The sequence below is a fragment of the Rattus rattus genome, chromosome 1, assembly GCF_011064425.1.
Source record: "Rattus rattus isolate New Zealand chromosome 1, Rrattus_CSIRO_v1, whole genome shotgun sequence".
Classification (NCBI taxonomy): domain Eukaryota; kingdom Metazoa; phylum Chordata; class Mammalia; order Rodentia; family Muridae; genus Rattus; species Rattus rattus.
Genome location: NC_046154.1, coordinates 268,270,855 through 268,289,985, shown reverse-complemented (window position 1 = coordinate 268,289,985; position 19,131 = coordinate 268,270,855). Strand labels below are relative to the sequence as shown.

At 44.2% G+C, this 19,131-nt stretch overlaps 1 protein-coding gene across 1 annotated transcript in view; it reads left to right on the top strand.

Annotated features, from left to right (window-relative positions):
- Nell2 (neural EGFL like 2) overlaps positions 1–19,131 on the top strand; it is a 307,008-nt gene that overhangs the window by 83,223 nt on the left and 204,654 nt on the right. The window contains exons 5-10 of the mRNA XM_032885482.1: positions 9,924–10,097; positions 10,196–10,292; positions 12,433–12,505; positions 12,678–12,760; positions 13,621–13,749; positions 15,286–15,388. Of these exons, the coding sequence (XP_032741373.1) occupies positions 9,924–10,097; positions 10,196–10,292; positions 12,433–12,505; positions 12,678–12,760; positions 13,621–13,749; positions 15,286–15,388 (659 nt within the window). The remainder of the gene's footprint in view (positions 1–9,923; positions 10,098–10,195; positions 10,293–12,432; positions 12,506–12,677; positions 12,761–13,620; positions 13,750–15,285; positions 15,389–19,131) is intronic.

Here is a 19,131-nt window from a genome sequence, read left to right as displayed (position 1 = left end):
ATAACCAAAATTAACAAAGGAAATGAATAAATAAAATCAGAGCAAAATCAATAAAATCAAGTCTAAAACTACAACACAGAGGAACAGTGGAAGAGAAGCTCTTTGGACAAGCATATTGGAGAAACTGACATAACAGAAATTTGAAGAGATTGTTTGGAAAAAATGTAGACAGATATAATGGAAAATTTAGAAGAATTGGACCCACTAACATTGAGTTAAGGAGACAGGAAAACAAACTTGAGTATAGTAAGTGAATTAGGCGAGACTCTGGAACAGAACAGACAGAGTGCATATGCTACAAAAAGTATTCACTAGGCTGTCTCACTTTGCAGTTGTGGCCACCAGCCTGCTAGAGTGGCCGGGAAATGTCAGCTGCACAGTCTTCAATTAATTAGCTGAAAGCTACTAATTAATCCAAATATAGACAACGTAAACAATTAAAAATATAAATAATACTGGCATATAAACTTCTGCTATTAACTCAGAAAATCTGGATGTAATAAATGACTTTCTATGAAGACATAATTAAAATACTGACTAATGTAATGGTTCTCAACTTGTGGGTTCTGACCCTTTTTGGGGTCAAATGACCCTTTCACAAGGGTCCCCTAGGACCAATGGACAACACCAGTATTTACACTGTGATTCATAACAGTTGGGGAACGAACTGTGTTGAAGTGTCCAGGCGTTAGGAAGGCTGAGAACTGCTGTACCAGATAATAAAGGAAGTGAGGAGGGATGGTGGAGAGGGGGGAAATTGTCAGTATTTAAACCCGAAGCCATCTGGTCCTCACTTCACTGTCTTTCAGTGTGAGCTATTCGGATCTTTTACTCAGACCTTTAAGGAACTCACATTTATGTATCCAGTATGAGTAATGATACTAACATTTTCACTGAAATGCTCTGAGACGAATTCCAGAAATATATTAGAAAGAAGAATACCGAAGAGTACTTACGAACATGAACATAAAAGTTCCAAATGCAGCCTGTGTGATTTCTAAAACTGCCTTTCAAGCAACACACCTGCAATGATCATCAGCAAAACTCTTCTGAGTAAGCAAAACGAGGTAGTGGGGCAAGCGATCGGATCTAGAGGGGCGAGCGATCGGATCTAGTGATTTGTGTGAGAGCCACTGAGAGTGACTGGTGTGGGTAAGTGAGAACGTGGGATGCTTTCGTAGATTATGAAGGCAGTGGCGATCTCAGCAGCGGAACTCCCTGAACTTTCTTAGGACCCAGAATCTACTTCACCCACTCGCATGTGCTCAAGAAACTAACTGAATTTAATACTTGCTTGCCCATTCCCGATCCATCGACCCGTCTCCCCGTCTCCCCCGTCTCCCCTCTCCCCGTCTCCCCGTCTCCCGTCTCCCCGTCTCCCCCGTCTCCCGTCTCCCGTCTCCCCTCCCCCGTCTCCCCCTGTCTCCCCGTCTCTCCCGTCTCTCCCGTCTCTCCCGTCTCGGTTATCCTCCTGTGGCTGACCCAGACTTACTGATCCTAAAGCCCATCTGACTGCTTGCAAATACACCCTTAATGCTCTGCGCCGTAGTCCGTTTGCGCTCTCAGCCTAGGCTAAGTCTCACAACTTCACCCCGCACTGCTAACCCATATGTCCTCGCTCAGACGAGGAAATGCATCCTAAAATAAATCAAGAGAGTCACCCAAGCCGCTCCCGCTGCTTACTGTAGCCACATGCGTCTTTTCTTCTTCCTGGAGGTTTTATTTTTGTTTCCTGCCCATGACCCTCTCACGGGCCTGCACTGCAGCTGTATCCTTTCCTGTTTCAAGGACAGTGCTCCGTACTTCAGCTCTATACACGCATTCTAGCGATTTCGTTTGGTTTCTTTTCTTGTGTATTTTTTCAAATCAACAATGACAACTACAAAAAATACATCCCTGTTGACATCACATTCTTCTCCCTTAGCTGCCCACCGCGTGCCCCTCTTGCTTTTTGCTAGGTTCATTCCAGTCAGGCACAGCTCTCCTGCCTCAGGGGAAGTCAGCAATGTCCTCCTCTGGGCAGCACTTCACTAGGCTGACGACTCCCTCTCCTGTGGCTTTATGGCTCTCACCCCTGACTTTTAGCCTTTCCGTAGCGGAATTCACCCCTGACTTTTTAGCCTTTCCGTAGCGGAATTCATCCTGCTAATTGACTTTAAACCCAGTCCCTTTCAAAGGCTTCACAGTTTCTTTTCTGGCTTTCCGGTGTCGCTGCATCCAGACTTACATATCCAGCGAGCTCCTCTGTCTTCCCGTGGATCTCCGAGTTATGTAGCTGTGCAGGTCAGAACCTGGGGTCATCACGTTAGGCAAGCTCACTCCAATCTGTTCCATTTCTAAGGGGCAGCCACTTTCTTTTCAGTGCTCAGACTAAAATCCGTGACGGTTTTCCTCAATCACCCTTCTTGCATATTAATTCTGAAACAAAAATCCTTACTGCTTTTCCTTTCTAATGTTTCCATAGTTTTCCATTCCTTCTACTTTCCCTGGCATAAGAAATCCGTAGAATTAACTTCAGACACACTCTCTCTCTCTCTCTCTCTCTCTCTCTCTCTCTCTCTCTCTCTCTCTCTCTCTCTTTCTCTCTCATTATGTATTCCTTTAATTTACTTCCTTACATCCCAAATGTTGCCCGGCTCCCAGACCCTCTCTCAGAATCCTCCTCTCCTCCCTCTCCTTTTTGCCTCTGAGGGTAGCCCTGCCCCCATCCGTCCACCGGACCCTAGCGCATCTCAGCAGGAATAGATACATCCTTTCCCTCTGAGGCTAGATGGCTACATGTGTGTCTGAAGCCAGCCCCTGTATGCTCTTTGATTGGTGCCTCAGTGTCTGGGAGCTCCCAGGAGTCCAAGTTTGTTGACACTGTTGGTCTTCCTGTGGGGTTGCCATCTCCTTGAGGGCCTTCAATCCTTCCCCTAACTCTTCCACAGATCTTTGTCCAACATATGTCTGTGGGTAATTGCACCCATCTCAGTTACCTGCTGGGTAGAGCCTCCCAGAGGGCTGCTATTCGAGGTTCCTGTCTGCAAGTACAGCGTAGCATCATTAACAGTGTGAGCGATCAGGTTCAATCTCTTATAGCCTCTTACCATCTCTGTGATGTACAAACAATTCCTCCAGTTGTTCCCAAGAACTCCAAAGCTTTCTACCCTCTTCTATTAGGCTGTTGCTAAATGGCCTGCCTCCCTACCCCCTCTATCTTTCTGCCTAACCTTTTCTGTTTCTGCCCCTTCATCTGTAGCTTCACTGGTTAATTATTGTTTCCAGAATCCTCTCTTCCTGCCAGTGTCCCACCTCCTACTTTCTGCCTCAGCTCATTGACCATCAACTTTTCTTTTTAACTGAGGGGTGATGCTTACAATATTCTCTCAACAAAGAGACCGTTAGTAATCCAGTTTTGTTTGTTTGTGTTTTGGTGCAAGATCTCTCTATGCAGCCGTCCTGTTCAGGAACTCATAAGTAGATCAGACTGGCCTTGAACCCAGATATCTGCCTATTCCTATATCCAGAGTAGTAGGATTAAAGGTGTGTACAACCAAACCAAGCGAAGAAGACCATTGGTGGCATGCGTATAGTTTTACACCGACTTGACACAAGCTAGAGTCCTCTGAAAGGAAGAAGCTGCAATTGAGAAACTCTTTGTAGTTGGGCTATAGGCAAGCCTGTAGGGCATTTTTAAAGTTGGTGGTTGATATGCAGTTGTTGTAGCTCATTGTGGGTGATGCCGCTCCTGGGCTGGTAGTGGTGGGTTGTCTAAGAAAGAAAGCCGGGGAGCAAGCCTTGAGGAGCAAGCCGGTAAAGCAGCACCCTCCTTGGCCTCTGCAGCAGCTCCCCTTCCCAGGTTCCTGCTCTGTTTGAGCTCCTGTCCTGACATTTCCTTCAATAATGAAGAAGCTGCTTTGGTCACGGTGTTTCGTCACAGCAGTGATAACCCTGACTAAGATCTGTGTTAGCATTCCTCCTGTTCTCAGAAGTTAATTCTTACCTGTTATTTTAGATCACAAGATTGTGGGGGTTGTGTGTATATACATATTTATGTGTACGGATGCATGTGTGCATGTACATGTACGTTTGTCTGTAGACATGCCTGTGTGCACCCACAGAAGTGTGCATGTCACGTGTTTTGCATTTGGCTTGTTTACCTTGCCTCCCGCCTCTTCTTCCCATAAGGCATACACATTTAGTGTGGAGTCCACAAAAGCACGTCCTCAAATTTGTGAGCCCCCTAAATAATTCATAAGCCATATTTTTGCATACCTGCGTATATGTATTCTCAGACCATCAGAGCAGTTCGTGTTTCCCAGTATCTCCTCCCGAACTTACATCAGTGTGCTCGGTGTTCTTCCTTCTGGGACCTTACCTCTCTGAAGCAATTCTTTCCATGTCTTGTCTAATCCCTTCTTGCTTGCCCCTAGTCATGACTCAGTGGAGGCAAACAAGAGGGCTTTCCCTCAAGCGGCAGTCATTGCCTTTGTACCCTAATCACACATAGCCATGGCTCCATAGAGACATTTTTTATACTACTGAGCTGTGTTCTTTGACCATGTTTGTCTCCATATCATTGCATTTTCTTTCAGCATTCTCATTTGCTACCCTCTCCTGACCTTTTCCTTGTCTACTGCAACCTCACCTCTGCGTCCTCTTCATATGTTTGATGGGAATGATCCTTGCTACCCTTCATCCTGTTTGTTTGTGGCTTGCACTGTGCCTCCAGTGAGCCTGCTTCCTGTTAGTGCTCTGGTGTACCTGTTCTCTCAGTCTTCCTGCAAGACCTTTCTCAACTGGATGTTTTTAAAGTGCACAGGATGCCATGGAATCCCCTATTCTCCAGGATCAAAGGGACAGTGAAGGGACCCTAGCCAGCATGGCAAACAAGGGTCTGGCAGGCCTGCTGCTCTCTCCCATTCCCTCTGCCTCCACAAAAGGTATCAGCTTACATTCCTAAAGCTAGTCACCGAGAAGTGTTCCCTTATTTAGCAAATTCCTCCTCACTATGAAGGCCCATCTATCAAAGTACTGAAGTCCAGCAATCCAGAGCCCACTTTGGCCCACCTAGTTAACGTATCCAATCAAAATTAAAGGTCTCACGCTAATAAAGGGATCCCATTTTGCCTTCATAAGCTGCCATTTGTCACCTCTCTATTCAGAAACAGTCTTTTGCTGTCCCCTACCCCCACAACTATCCCTTCCTCCCTCTCCCTCGTTCTCCTCTCCTTCTCCCCCATACTCTATCTCCTGTCTTTGTCCTGTATGGACTTTATGTCCCGTCTATGGCATCTGTCCCTCTGCGGCAGATAAATCTCCTTTGTGCTGAGAGCTTGGTCTGGGGTGTCCTGAGCCGACTTCGAGGTTCCCTGCTTATGCTGGTCTTACGCTGTGCTCATCAAGGAGTCATGGATGGACCTGATGGGGTGGTGAGTGAGTGAAGGAACGGCAGATGAGTGGACAGACAGAAAGCTATGGCGAGGTTGCGTGGTCTGGGTATTTCTGATTCGGAAACCACAGCCCCTCCCTAGTCCTCCACAAGCTCAGTGGATTTACTATGTACCATTGAGGAGGTGGAGTTATTGAATACAGCTAAACGAGGTGGTGCATTGCATCCAGATAAACAAATAAGGGGACTTTATATGCATTCAGCTGGATCAAAGAGACAGCTTTTGCCAATCTCGGTCTAAACAATTTCTCAACAGGAGCCGTCTTCAGGCTGTAAATATCCTTTGATGGGGGATGGGGTATTGTGATAAAGTTGTGGAAAACTTTTTTTTTTTGTTTTGTTTTTTTTTTTTTTTTGCACACTCGCTCTGGGCCCTAAGGAAGGTCTTGCCATCCATATGAGCCTGAGGCTGTGGAGTTCTTGACATGGCTGTGCCCACATCAGCAGCACACATCCCTCAGGACTTTACTCACATCACTGCAGGGCTCCTACCCTCCCTACAGCCTAGATTTACCATCTCGTCGGTCCGTCATTATTAGTAAAAGATCTCCTCTCCTTCGCAGGGGCTCTTTTCCTGTTTATTACACAGGGTGATATGATGAAGAGATTGCTACTAAAGCCAGATCACTGAGTGCCAGGTCTTCATTCCCGAATTCACTGCAGTCCCTACTGACCCTTTCTCTTGGTAATCCAGCCGCAGATCCTGGATACCTCACTCAATGGTCTTCACCTATTGGAGCTCGACCATCTTAATGCCGTGCAGAGTCCCGTTCTCACTGACTGGGAAATGAGAGTAAACGTTGTTTTCATCACTCATTCGTTATTGGAGATCTCTACGCTTCCGGCACTGCTTGTCTTGTCAAGGTCACATTTTCAGTGCACACCATGAAGGTGTATGCAAAGATAATTAAACTAGCCACTCGTTAGCTTTTGAATGTTTGGTTCTTCATGCTTGCATATTATTAGAGAGGTCTTTTAAAAGGGGAACAAGAATACCCTTGGGAGGAAATAGGGAGGCAAAGTTTAGAACAGAGGCTGAAGGAACACCCATTCAGAGCCTGCCCCACATGTGGCCCATACATATACAGCCACCAACTAGACAAGATGGATGAAGCAAAGAAGTGTAGGCCGACAGGAACCGGATGTAGATCTCTCCTGAGAGACACAGCCAGAATACAGCAAATACAGAGGCGAATGCCATCATTAAACCACTGAACTGAGAATGGGACCCCCGTTGAAGGAATCAGAGAAAGGACTGAAAGAGGTTGAAGGGACTCGAGACCCCATATGAACAACAATGCCAACCAACCAGAGCTTCCAGGGACTAAGCCACTACCCAAAGACTATACATGGACTGACCCTGGGCTCCAACCTCAGAGGTAGCAATGAATAGCCTAGTAAGAGCACCAGTGGAAGGGGAAGCCCTTGGTCCTGCCAAGACTGAACCCCCCAGTGGACGTGATTGTTGGGGGGAGGGTGGTAAAGGGGGAAGGATGGGGAGGGGAACAACCATATAGAAGGGGAGGTGGAAGGGTTAGGGGGATGTTGGCCTGGAAACCGGGAAAGGGAATAATAATTGAAATGTAAATAAGAAATACCCAAGTTAATAAAGATGGAGAAAAAAATAAAGTACCCAAGGAGAGTGTCAGGTGTTACTCACTGGACGGCAAGCAATCCGAATGACTGCTACCATACCATAGATGGAACTGTAGTGTCGTTACTTGGATAGTTTCCTATTAAAGGACCTTACAGTACAAACACTCACATCTACTTAAGACACAGTCCAGGGTGAAGTTTCCATGGTGTTGCAATAGGAGTTACGACCACACAGTAGGAACCGTAAATCATTAAGGAGGCATATGTGGATTATTTAACCCCTCATCCTGAACCACAAAGTATACACATTTGATCATGTTTAATTTAATTCTGTTAACAGTCATACAAGATTTGATTTTCTCCATTTAATAGGGAAGGAGATGGATGCTTAGAGGAATTTTTAACTCTCCCATTGCCACAGTTAGTACAGTGGAAAGAGATTTAAGATTCTGTAGTCTCTTAAATTTCTGAATCATTCTGCCTTGCTGTTGACCAAATATCAGTAAAAGCGATCAGACTACCATGACTAGGGTCAATGTGAAAAATAATGCATTCATTATGGAAAACCAGATGTGTATCCTAAAAACATCCCGCCTTATTACTGTGTACAAACCCACAGGGGAGGGGCTGCTGTATGAAAGGTTTCTGCACTCTCGCAGCAGTGTTTACGTTTGCAAGATACCGAATCAGTTTAAGTGTCCATGAATGGCTAAGAAAATTGAATATATACTTTACTCCATGTTTAAAAACCATCAGAAGAAATGATTGTGAATGTCATCACCACAAAGAAATAAGAAATGTTTGGTGTGGAGGTATGCTAATTATTCTAATTCCCCTTTTACATTTAGTAAAATAGACATGCCACAAATTCATAAAGTTATTATATATCAATTAAATATACGAAGTAGTTTTTAGTTCTTGGCTTCTGGATGACTTATTTGGTGTTTTTCCCTCTTCTTCCTTCTTCTCACTGGATTTTTAATTTTATTGATTTCTTAAAATTTTCTTATTATACAATGCACAGTGATCACGTCTACCATCCATCATCACGGTCAATCACCACACAAGACACTCAATGATGTCTCCCTCTAAACTTCCTCCTGTTTTCTTTACTCACTTGCTGTTATCCAGAGTCCAATCAGTGTTTCCATATGCTCATGGTGTGGGGCAAACGCCAGCCCCCACTAGTTCTCCAGCTCGGTGCCGGGTCTCAGGAGCCCCTGCTGCCATGCTGGAATTCTTTCAAGTTTAAAGTTTAATTTTAACCACTTTCCCCTTCCTTCTCCTCCCTCTAACCCTTCCTTTTGCCCCCTCTCAAATTGATGTCTTCTTTCTCTTTAACTAACACACACACACACACACACACACGCACACACACACACGCATGCACGCACGCACATAAACATACAACGTTATGAGTCCATTTTTGTTGCTTGTGTGTATATGATTTGAGGATGGAAAAACAATTTTGTACTGAACAACCAATTAGGGAGCTCATCTTTAGCAGAGGTAAATTCTCTCTCTCCACATTCATTAGCTGCCTAAATAGTTCTTTGTCTAGGCTGGGACACCGTGAGATTTCTTCCTTCTATGATACATTATAAAATCTCTCATGGGTTTGATCTCACACAAATCTTGTGTGAAGAAAGAATAACTACTTCGAGTTCATGTGCACACAGCCACGCCAAGGCCAGAAGACAGATTTTCACAGCAGCCCCCCTCCTACTGTAGTTCTCACATCCTTTCTGTTTCCTTCCCTGGGATTCTCCTTGAGCCTATAGGGCTGCGCTGGTATAGTTGTCTTATCCATAGCTGAGCAGTCCCAGTCCCAGTTTCCAGGACTTTGCACGTCTCCTCATTAACCACTACTCACCATCATGACGAAGTTTCTCTGACCAGGGCTGAGGACATAACACAAACCTACGGATGCAAGCATAAATGCGTTTAGAAAGCAGTTTGACAACATACTCATTTAGTAAACCAACATCAATAGGTCCCACCTATGGCCTACGAATTCCAGTCTTGTCTTCTGACCACGTTAGCAGCACTAATTACGAATTACCTCTGCGGCACATCCCTCAAGTCCAATCAAGAGCAGTTGGATACTCCCATCCACAGCCCTGTCACCATCACACAGTGGGCACATCGTGCCTGACGCTGAGCACTGCAGCATTCAGAGTCCGGCGCTGGATGGTGTGGTTGATGTCTTTTCTTCCTCAGCAGCCTGTGTATACTTTCCTGTATGGTGCAGTCCAGATAGTGAAGAGATTTCCTATTCAACACTGGTTTCTCAGTGTTCTGAATCCAAAACATTATGTGGTGTCTTTAGCACCAAGGTCTTACTCTCCCCTTATGGTGGGCAAGCAAAAGCAATGGCATCATGGTGTCTCCCTGACCAAGAACTCGTGGGAAGGTAACTTATACTTCTCACTGAAGCTTTCACTCAACAAATCATGTCTTCCGAGAGCAACATTGGTCACTAATATGGGGGCAGTTCTGTTTTTATATACATACATGCATGTATGCATAAACTCACACACATATGTATTGCATATATATGAATAGCACATTATGTATATACTAGATTAAAGCTAGTGCATCTTCATAAGCCTTCTTACTGTAGCCCTAGTTTTAGTCAACACACTCCTTCCCTTCTGCCCCCCCTTCCCCTTCTGTTTTCCCATCCCCACTTAGCCCCCGGTGCTCTCACTGTGTCCCTTCTTATCACATGTGTTCTAGTCCCCTGCTAATGTACTTTCTACTTGGAATGTTTGGTCATCCTTTGTAGGGGCGTAGAAGCTGTAAGCCTGCTCCATCTCTCTGGAGAAGAGGCTAACGTAGCCATCACTGAACTGTACATTTGACATGTCCCGTGTGCCCCTTCCTTATGAAGGTACCTGGAACTGGAAAGCAGCGGCCACCGGAATGAGATCAGACTGCATTACCGCTCTGGAACTCACCGCCCGCACACGGAAGTGTTTCCTTATATTTTGGCTGATGCCAAGTGGCACAAGCTCTCCTTAGCCTTCAGTGCCTCCCACTTAATTTTACACATCGACTGCAACAAGTGAGTGAATCTTTCTCCTTTCAAGGGTTAGACGATTCTTGACATCTCCAGGAGATCCCTGTGCGTTCACAGCCTTTCTCTGCTCTCTTGTGTTTCAGGATCTATGAACGAGTGGTGGAAATGCCTTCTACAGACTTGCCTCTGGGCACCACATTTTGGTTGGGACAGAGAAATAACGCACACGGGTATTTTAAGGTATCTTTCGGCTAGAGTCTGAGCATGAAGTAGACATGGAAAACCTTTCTAATGAGTTTGCAACACTTCATTTCACTTTTCATGGCATGAAGCAAAAGCTCTGTGTGTGTGTTTTTATTTTTATGTATTTCCATTTGCTTTCTGTTTGGGTTTCTTAGGTCATTGTTTTAAACAGGCCACTCCCCATTTGCATTTGATCTTTCTGTGTTGTAGAGATGACCATCAGGTTACAATTAGTGATCAATATGACATTCCTGAAGTTAAATGTTAACACAGAAATGAATTTCTGCCACTAAAATATCACCTTTGGTGATGCTTTTGCAGAGGCATTAATAACCTTAGGTAGAAGCATTAGATATGGTTTCCTTGTGTACCAATCCCTGAAAACAGGAAGTGGTCAAAATGCAGCTCTAGTGGAACCTTAGAAGCGCTCAGAATCTCTTCCCTGTAGCTATCAAAAGGTGTCCCAACTGAAGTTCTGGAAGTCTCGAGAATGAACCAGTAAAGGCACAGAAATGCTTGCCCTCTGCTTGTTGTGAGAGCATTTTCCCAGAGCTGTGGCCATTGATTTTAAAGAATGATGAGAGGCATGTCCACCATATGGGCTTCAAGAGTGAGGAGACACCAGTCAATTCAAAAATTTTAAGCCACGTACATAGTGTGAGAGCTCCAAAACTTACTATTACCGGTTCTTTGGGAACCAGGTGGCAAGACTATACTATTCCATTTAATCCTCACTCTGAAAATGTTGATGGGGGTCCTTTTTCCTTCTTATAAACCTGCATCAACCTATCCAGTGAGGTGAAATAACATGCCCAAAGCCAGGCCGCCACCAGGTGACAGATGTGTGGAATCGATTCTACTCTTTAAAACCCTAAAAATCAATGGCCTTTCCCAGGCAAGGGATGACAGATGCATACTGTGAGTTTCAAATCTCTCTTCTAGTTAATGGCGGCCGTCTTGGAGCCCAGATGTGGCCTCACGGTCCCCACACATCAATTATGTGCATAGCTAGATGCCTTGCCATCTTTACTGTGGCCCAAGAACATTGTCCATTAGAATGCGCAGTGCATGCCATACACACCAGACAGATCTCTATGTGTCTTCTGCAAAGCCATAAGATTTGTCACCCAAGCTACTCCTGTATTCCAGAATCAAGAACAGATTTTAGTATTCGCCACCCTGTGTACTAAAAAAGTTTCCACTCACATCGACCCACGCTGTCAATGAGAGTAAACGTGTGAACACAGACCACTGTGTGGGCCATAGATCTTTGCAGGGATACTGTTCTCTTGATAACATATTGGTACAGGTACCCCTGCCACTAGACTTTGCATTTTTCAAGAAGATATAGTTAAATATAACACAAGTACATGAGATGGATGAGAGAGGAGATGGAGGGCAGGAAAGAGGGATGGTTGGGATCTGTGAGGAGAGGTTGTTCTACCGTCACTGGCCAAAGCAAGGCCGTGCTTGGAGTGCATCAAGCCAGCAGCATGGTGACTAAGGAGGCAAGTTAGTGCAAAGCCTTCTGTGCAAAGTGGGTCATTTGCCGCTGGCATTTAAATGGCTTCCTTCTGAACTCTCTGTGTTCCTGAGCGCTCTAAGTCCAAGCCTTGCTATACCTGCTCACTAAATCCTCCATCTTTTCTGAATTAAGAGATCAAGTTTTAAAAAATCCCAGTGGAAAAAAAGTGAGACACGTTCAAGTGGGCATTGCTTTCATGACTCAGTTTACCCACCTTTCCCCTTTTGATCACTGTTAGTACAAAACTGGTCTCAGGGATGTGGTGATAAAGCCCACGGTGATTTTCATGTCGATGCTTAAAGGTCACTTTCAAGCCTTGCTTCAGTGGCGAACTAAAAATAACTCCTCAAAACAATAAGATGATGGCCACATCCTTGAATCTTGACATTTAATCTTACAGCTTTAAAAGTATTATCAAGGAGAAAAACACCTAGATAGTTCTCTGTTTTTCCTGATGATTCTCTTTCCCTGGCATGGGCTGGGAAGCCCAGGAAGGCTCTAAATCCAAGGGTTTGGGGAGATCTGTTCCTTAACATTTTTCCTCAGGAACTTGACTACTGAGCATAATTTAGGCAAATGGAAATAACGCTTCTTCAATGTTTTTATACACAGGGAATAATGCAAGATGTGCAATTACTTGTCATGCCCCAGGGGTTCATCGCTCAGTGCCCGGATCTTAATCGAAGTAAGTCTGTCTGTCCTGCACTGTATGTTGTGACGAGAATGGTTCCTATGCTTCTTTTTGTCCAGAATGTCAGTGTGAGATTGGAACTCACACGCAATGGCTGTCAGCACAAACCCAATCAGATGGAGCCCTAATAAATGCAGCCTGATCAATGTCCTGTTTGTAATTGCAGCCTGTCCAACATGCAACGACTTCCACGGGCTTGTGCAGAAAATCATGGAGCTGCAGGACATTTTATCGAAGACGTCAGCCAAGGTAAAAATGACTCACAAACACACCGAGACCGTGCCACAGTCACGTGACTCCCATAGATTTTCATGCTGGAGATGTCGTTAAAGCAGACGATCTGCGATTTCTTGGGACTGAATTGGAATCCTTGCTCAAGGAAAAAGGTTATAATGTTTATTAAGGTGCATAAATATTTAAACCCTGGCCATCTGTATAACGAATGGCTCAGTAAATCAGGGAAGGAGCAGATTACCTGGTTACACGCTGCCTTACTGCTGCAAGATCTACCGTTGCCCAGTTTTAATTATTTATTTCTATTTAGCTTTCGCTGCAAATAGGGAGTCAGAAATACACTGTAAAGTGTGCGGACACCAGAATTTGGCCAAGAAAAATGGCGCCAGCACAGTTTTTAACTGTTACGCTGAAGTCGTAGGTTCCGTCACTGTAAGTCAGAAGAACATAACACACTAACAAGTTCAGTAGTTTTAAATTGTGCATAGTATGGAAGGATTTCTATGATGTAAATACTAAATATTATTTTTTACTTGAGTAAACATATTAATGGAATTAGACACTTTTTTTTAAAAATGAAAATTTCTTACCTGTACTTGGGCTGGTGTTATTTTGAATTAGCCTCAATTCCTGTCTCATAAATTGTGATTTTTGTTTTAAAAGTAAACTCTTCACACGTAAAGGGTAGGGAAAGGCGTCTTTAAAATTTTACAGGCTTCATATATTTATGATTGACGATGGCTTACTATATTTGTAGCGACTGGTGACGGGCACAGCCCATTGTTCTTGCCGTTTATATAGTGATATCAGACGCCTGCTAGAGCGCCGTGCATTTCCTAGTGGCTGTAACGGTGAGCCCTGTCTTTGTGCCGCAGTTGTCTAGAGCTGAACAACGAATGAACAGGCTCGATCAGTGCTACTGTGAGCGGACGTGCACCATGAAGGGAACCACCTACCGGGAGTTCGAGTCCTGGACAGACGGCTGCAAGAACTGCACATGCTTGGTATGCCTGCCATTCTCTGTCACAGGGGACTCGGGTGGCCCCGCTGGTTAAATATTTATTAAGACAATGTCATCATGAAAATTTCAAGACCTACTTTCTCTAAATGCAACACTAAAATGCAAGCAAACCTGGTCACTTCGGAAGAACCGTGTGCTACTTTATTAAAGACACTCTCCAGCTGTAACAGTGATTACGGTGGGAGGAAGCTATGAAGCTTATCTGAGCATGCATGAAGTTAGCAATTCAAATTAGCTTAGCAGGGTGAGTCCCCCGGGAGTCTGTCCTATAACCCTTAGCATTTCTGGGGAAATCTCCCTCATGTGTTTATTAATGAATTCTAAAGAAACCAAATTATATAGAGCAATTAAATATTGTGTCTAGACAGAATAATATAAATAATGGATCTTAAATAGTCTTTAATAGTTGGCTAACATAAAATACACACTGCACTGCTTAAACAAATATGACTTTTCTTAATCCTCAGGAATAAATTATTTTTAGTGCCTTATTATTTCAAAACTGTACCCATGCTTCAAAGAAAGCTTCAAGTCAAGTTTGGTTTTAAACTTTCAGATTCCGCATGAACTCACTTGTTAGAAAGCTAGCGTTCTGTGAAGGAGCCATAGATCTGTTTGAGCTCCCATTTGGCATGCGTTCCCCACACTCATCCAGTTGATTCAAAAGCAGAATATCACACACATAAAAGGGATCCAAAGTGATCTGTATGTGAGTGAGTGTGTGTGTGTGTGTGTGAAAGAGAGAGAGAGAGAGAGAGAGAGAACAGACAGACAGACAATCAGACAAAAGAGAGACAGAGAGAGGGAGAGAGTGCTCAGGAGAGCAACAAAGCACGCCCGCCATCTGTGTGGATGTGTGCATATTTGTGTGTACCCCTGTGCATATGCACATGTCAGTGTGCACCTATGTGTGTGCACATGCACACCTGTGGACATCTTTTTTGTGTGTGAACACATATATGTACATCTGGGTGGGAGTGTGTCCATGCATAGTCTGTGTATACGCATACACATATGTACATCTCTGTGTGATGCGGGTGTTTACCCAAGATTACAATATAATAAAATTATAACATTTTACAGTTGTAGTGAAACCTTCCCAAATGAGGTCCAGAAATCTACCGAAGCCAAATGCTGGATGTGATTTGGCAAGGCTTATACACCGACTAGGAAAGCCAGAGCAGCCAGATGCGTGGTTGGTGTGAGAGCAGTCAGGAGCTAGCAAGGTGTTCCCGGCCAGCTTTCCGCTCACCGTCCCCGTGGGCTTGTGGCCTTCTCTTCTCTGCTTCACTATAGAAGGTGCGGATTTGCTTAGTAAAGATCAGTTGCTGGTTAAAAATAGGAACCAGTCTCAGTGGTTAAATGTAGCCCGAATTCCTGTGAGTCACCACACTGTGGGCATCGCTAAAGAGAGCGGTGACATTTCGGGTAAGAGTTTGAAATCTATGAAATGGATTGAAAAGCCTCTGTGGGGCATTGGATCTGTGTGGCATCCTTTAAATGCTCGTTTGCCTTTCAGAATGGGACCATCCAGTGCGAGACTCTGGTCTGCCCTGCTCCTGACTGCCCGCCTAAATCGGCTCCAGCGTACGTGGATGGCAAGTGCTGTAAGGAGTGCAAGTGTAAGCAGACCTTTGCCATCCGTACTGTCTAAAACACTGTATTGAGCTCTGTGAGCTAGACAAGTTACATTACTTCCAGAAATGAAGTATCTTCTGCTTTTTGGTGATCATTTTTGCCTGTTTGTACTCTAGAAGAACGGTTAACTTTTCTTGGAAGGCCCTTGCGTATAGCCATAGAAGTAGAGAAGACAGACCAGACACTCTTTGAGCAGCGGTGGTGGGTAGGGAGGTGGAGGGAGGGGTCCTGCCTTTTACTGCTGAATGCAGATTCCTGCCAAGCAGATAAAGATTACCTGCTCACACTCTTATATCAAGGAAGTCTGTTGCTTAAGTTACTTTGCCTGTGGAAGATGGCTCTTTTACCCAAGACGGTGGAACTCACTTATATAGTATCACTCGGCCCTGGCTTTAATAAAAAACAAAACAAATGAACAGCAACAAAAGCGTTTGCACTGCCCTGTGAGGAGGCTTTGCTGCCCCTTCTCACACATTATAGGAAGTTCATTTCTGATGGATTGAAACATTTTTAGAGTCTTCTGTAGCCTCTGATGTTCTAGATCATCCTCTCAGTCACAGAAATCAAGCAGTCTACACGGCTTATTTCTGAAAAGAGTTGTTCTTAAGTCCTGGCTAAAAAGAGAACTTTAAAAATGTTCCGTTTTTGTCCAAAGGAGTTTATACACTAAGCATCTATGAACGTTGCCCTTTTATCTAATGTGTTGGCTGTACCGAGCTGTGTAAGCACACATATGTGTGGTGTGAGACTCATAAAGATGGGATGAGGGTAGACAGAGAGAGAAAGGGAAAGTAGCCATGTAGCACGACGGAGGGCGTGGCGTGGCATGAGGGAGGGCGTGGCGTGAGGGAAGGTGTGGTGGCTGTTTTGGCTCCGGATTTCTAGTTACAGATCTCCCTAGCCATTGCAACTAACTCAAGTCTACACTGTGCAAAACTCCTACACACCAGCATGAAAATGTCAGCAAGTGACAGTTGCCTTGTATACACCACTGTGCTGATATCTCCTTGAACTTACCTCTCGAGTGCGTACTGGTCTAGCTACGTAGGAGCAGAGGAGCCAGCGAGATTCAAGTACTGCATTTTAGTATCTTAATAAGAACTACACACATAACACCCAACATACAGGAGATGTAAAATAAAAAGGAAAGTAGGTTTTATTCTCCCTCGCCCTCTTAGAGTTTAGTACTTGTGTGCTTTGCCCAGTAATTGTCCTCACGCCCACTGACATGTGACGGCTTTCTCCAGTCTATGCTGAGAGCGGCGTCACTCTTTCTCTGGCTCTCAATCTTAAGGACTTACGCTGACTTTCCCATCCCAGTCAGACCTTCTGCACATTCTGTGAGGTTTGCTGTGATTCTCTTTCTCCCCTCTCCGAGTCTAAGCCGTGCTTCCCCTACCCCTTCCGTGTGAGCAGCGATATGACGTCATTCATACAGAAACCTGGTGCACTTCTTGTAGCTTTGGGTATTGTGCAAACTAAGGGTGGACTGTAGTAGTTTTTACTGTGTAAGGCTGTCTCTTTCCAGCTCACTCTACAAACATATGGACCTGCTTGTTTTCTTCCTTTAGTGAGGGAGCAGGCTAAGAGGCAGCTGGGGGATATGAGAAGAAAGCTTTTTTGTTTCACTGGGTCTTTTGAGAGGCACTGGTTGGGCTGCACTCCTATGGCCCCTAATAACTTTGAAAGACAATCCTGATTCATGGGATGTCTTTCAAGAAAGGGGATCCTAAGGAACCCAAACATTTCCCTTTAACCGTGCAGTGCTATCTAGCAGAATTGTTAAAATGGATTGCAGCTCCCCATCTCCAGTAGTTGTGTTGATGGTGTATGAATGTCCTGAATTCATGTGTCTTTGAAAAGAAGGTAGTTTTGCAGAAGACAGAACACAGGGCACTGCCCTTCCATTCAGGGCACTACACTGCACCTGCTTAGCCATTCGTTATTTTAAAATAAGAGAGAGCACTCCGCTCCCAGCTCTTCAGTCTGAATTGCAATTTCTCTTCATTATTAAAATCCTTGAATAAATGTATTTTGTGGGTTTTATTATTTTTCACACCCCATTACATTTTCTCTGTCCATGTAATGACATTCTTAAATGGGCTAAAACTCTTCTGAAGAAAGCTTTATGTAAATGTCTATAATAATAATTAAATCAAACTGTCTAGTACGGTACTAAGGGAAGAATGGGATTATTTTCTTTAGCTGATCAGAGGGCTAGTCCTCTTAGCAGGGTGATACTTTGAAAAAAGTGAGAGGATTTGCTATTTGTACCAAACTGAAGAGCAATAATGTAGACATCATTCATACTACATGCAATTTAAGATGGAAGGAAACACTTAAACAGAAAATGCAGTTCCTTATCCGCAGCGCTGTTAGGTAATTGTCTTAAAAATGAGCTTATTTCATTCTCAATAAAGACCGTGCAAAATGCCATTTTGCAGTCTGAATAGGGAGAAATAAGACATATGCAATTTTAAGCATCTTAGAGGTTGACTGGGACGATCATGTGCAAAGGTGTAAGTTAGGATCACATAAGAAAGGTAGAGGACATCAGAGCCCCACTGCGGCAGAAGCCACCACTCCTCTATCCCTAGCTGCATGAGTCAGACAGCCAGGCGTTACCTGCGAGGTTCTGCTTTCCTACACATATTTACACAGTGCGTAAAATAGTCCCCGATCAAGAACCCCATGAGTCTGCTCTAAGGGTAGGGCAGAAAGCAAATTCCTTTTTCCATTTAGACACGGTTCTCATGCTTAAGAACATCGTTTATGCAAAAAAGAAAACTGTCTCCAAGTTAAAAAACTATTCACTCTAAAATATAGGCAGAGAAAGTTCTTGAAAAGATCACTGTTGTGTGGCTAAGAACTCTGGATCCTTAGCTAGCAGTGTACCTGTTGATTGTGGCGGGTTTAGCTCCACCCCCAGCCTGTGGAGCACACACCCACAGTGTACAGCCTGTGGAGCACACACCCACAGTATACATATCATTAGACAAGACTTTGCTCCTAACCAACACCACCATTCCCAGTCACTGGCCTCCTGTTTTTGTTAGAAATCAGCATATATTATTTCTGGACAGAGGCATAGGTTTTAAGGATCTGAGGCCCAGACCTTGTGATTTGGGGTGTTTTATATTTCAGATACATCCTATACATTAAGTAACCCATCTTTCTCACCTGCCCTCACTTATAAACATTGTTTTAGTTTGGGGATTGGTGTTTTCCAGATATCTCAGTGAACTTGGCAATCAGGACAGACACTTTGAAGCGCACGGAGGATGACAGATAACCTACAGCTAACCGACTTGTCACCTTTAACTGCAGGCAGGAGACACAGACGATTCACTGCACTGATAGTTTTGTAGAGAATTGAGTTTTTAATCAGAGAAGTTGTAAGGCCCATATACCAGAGCCACCGCTGACCTCAGTGCTTCTCAGATTTTAATGAGAATATAAACCAGTTTGGGATCTCATTAAAATGAAATTCTGATTCAGGGTTTGGAACGGAACCTTGGAATGCCCATCACCAACACACTCTCAGGTGACCTAACATGGCTTTGATTAGCAAAGAGTTAGCTAGTGAATGTTTCATAATCTAGGTTTAGTTAGCATATTTCATGTCCTAAAGCAATGTCCCAGCTTTGTTGATTGTCTGATAGCTCACTGTATGCACACCCCCCCCCCACTTTTAATCTCAAGTGTGTATTAAGGCTTTTAAATACAT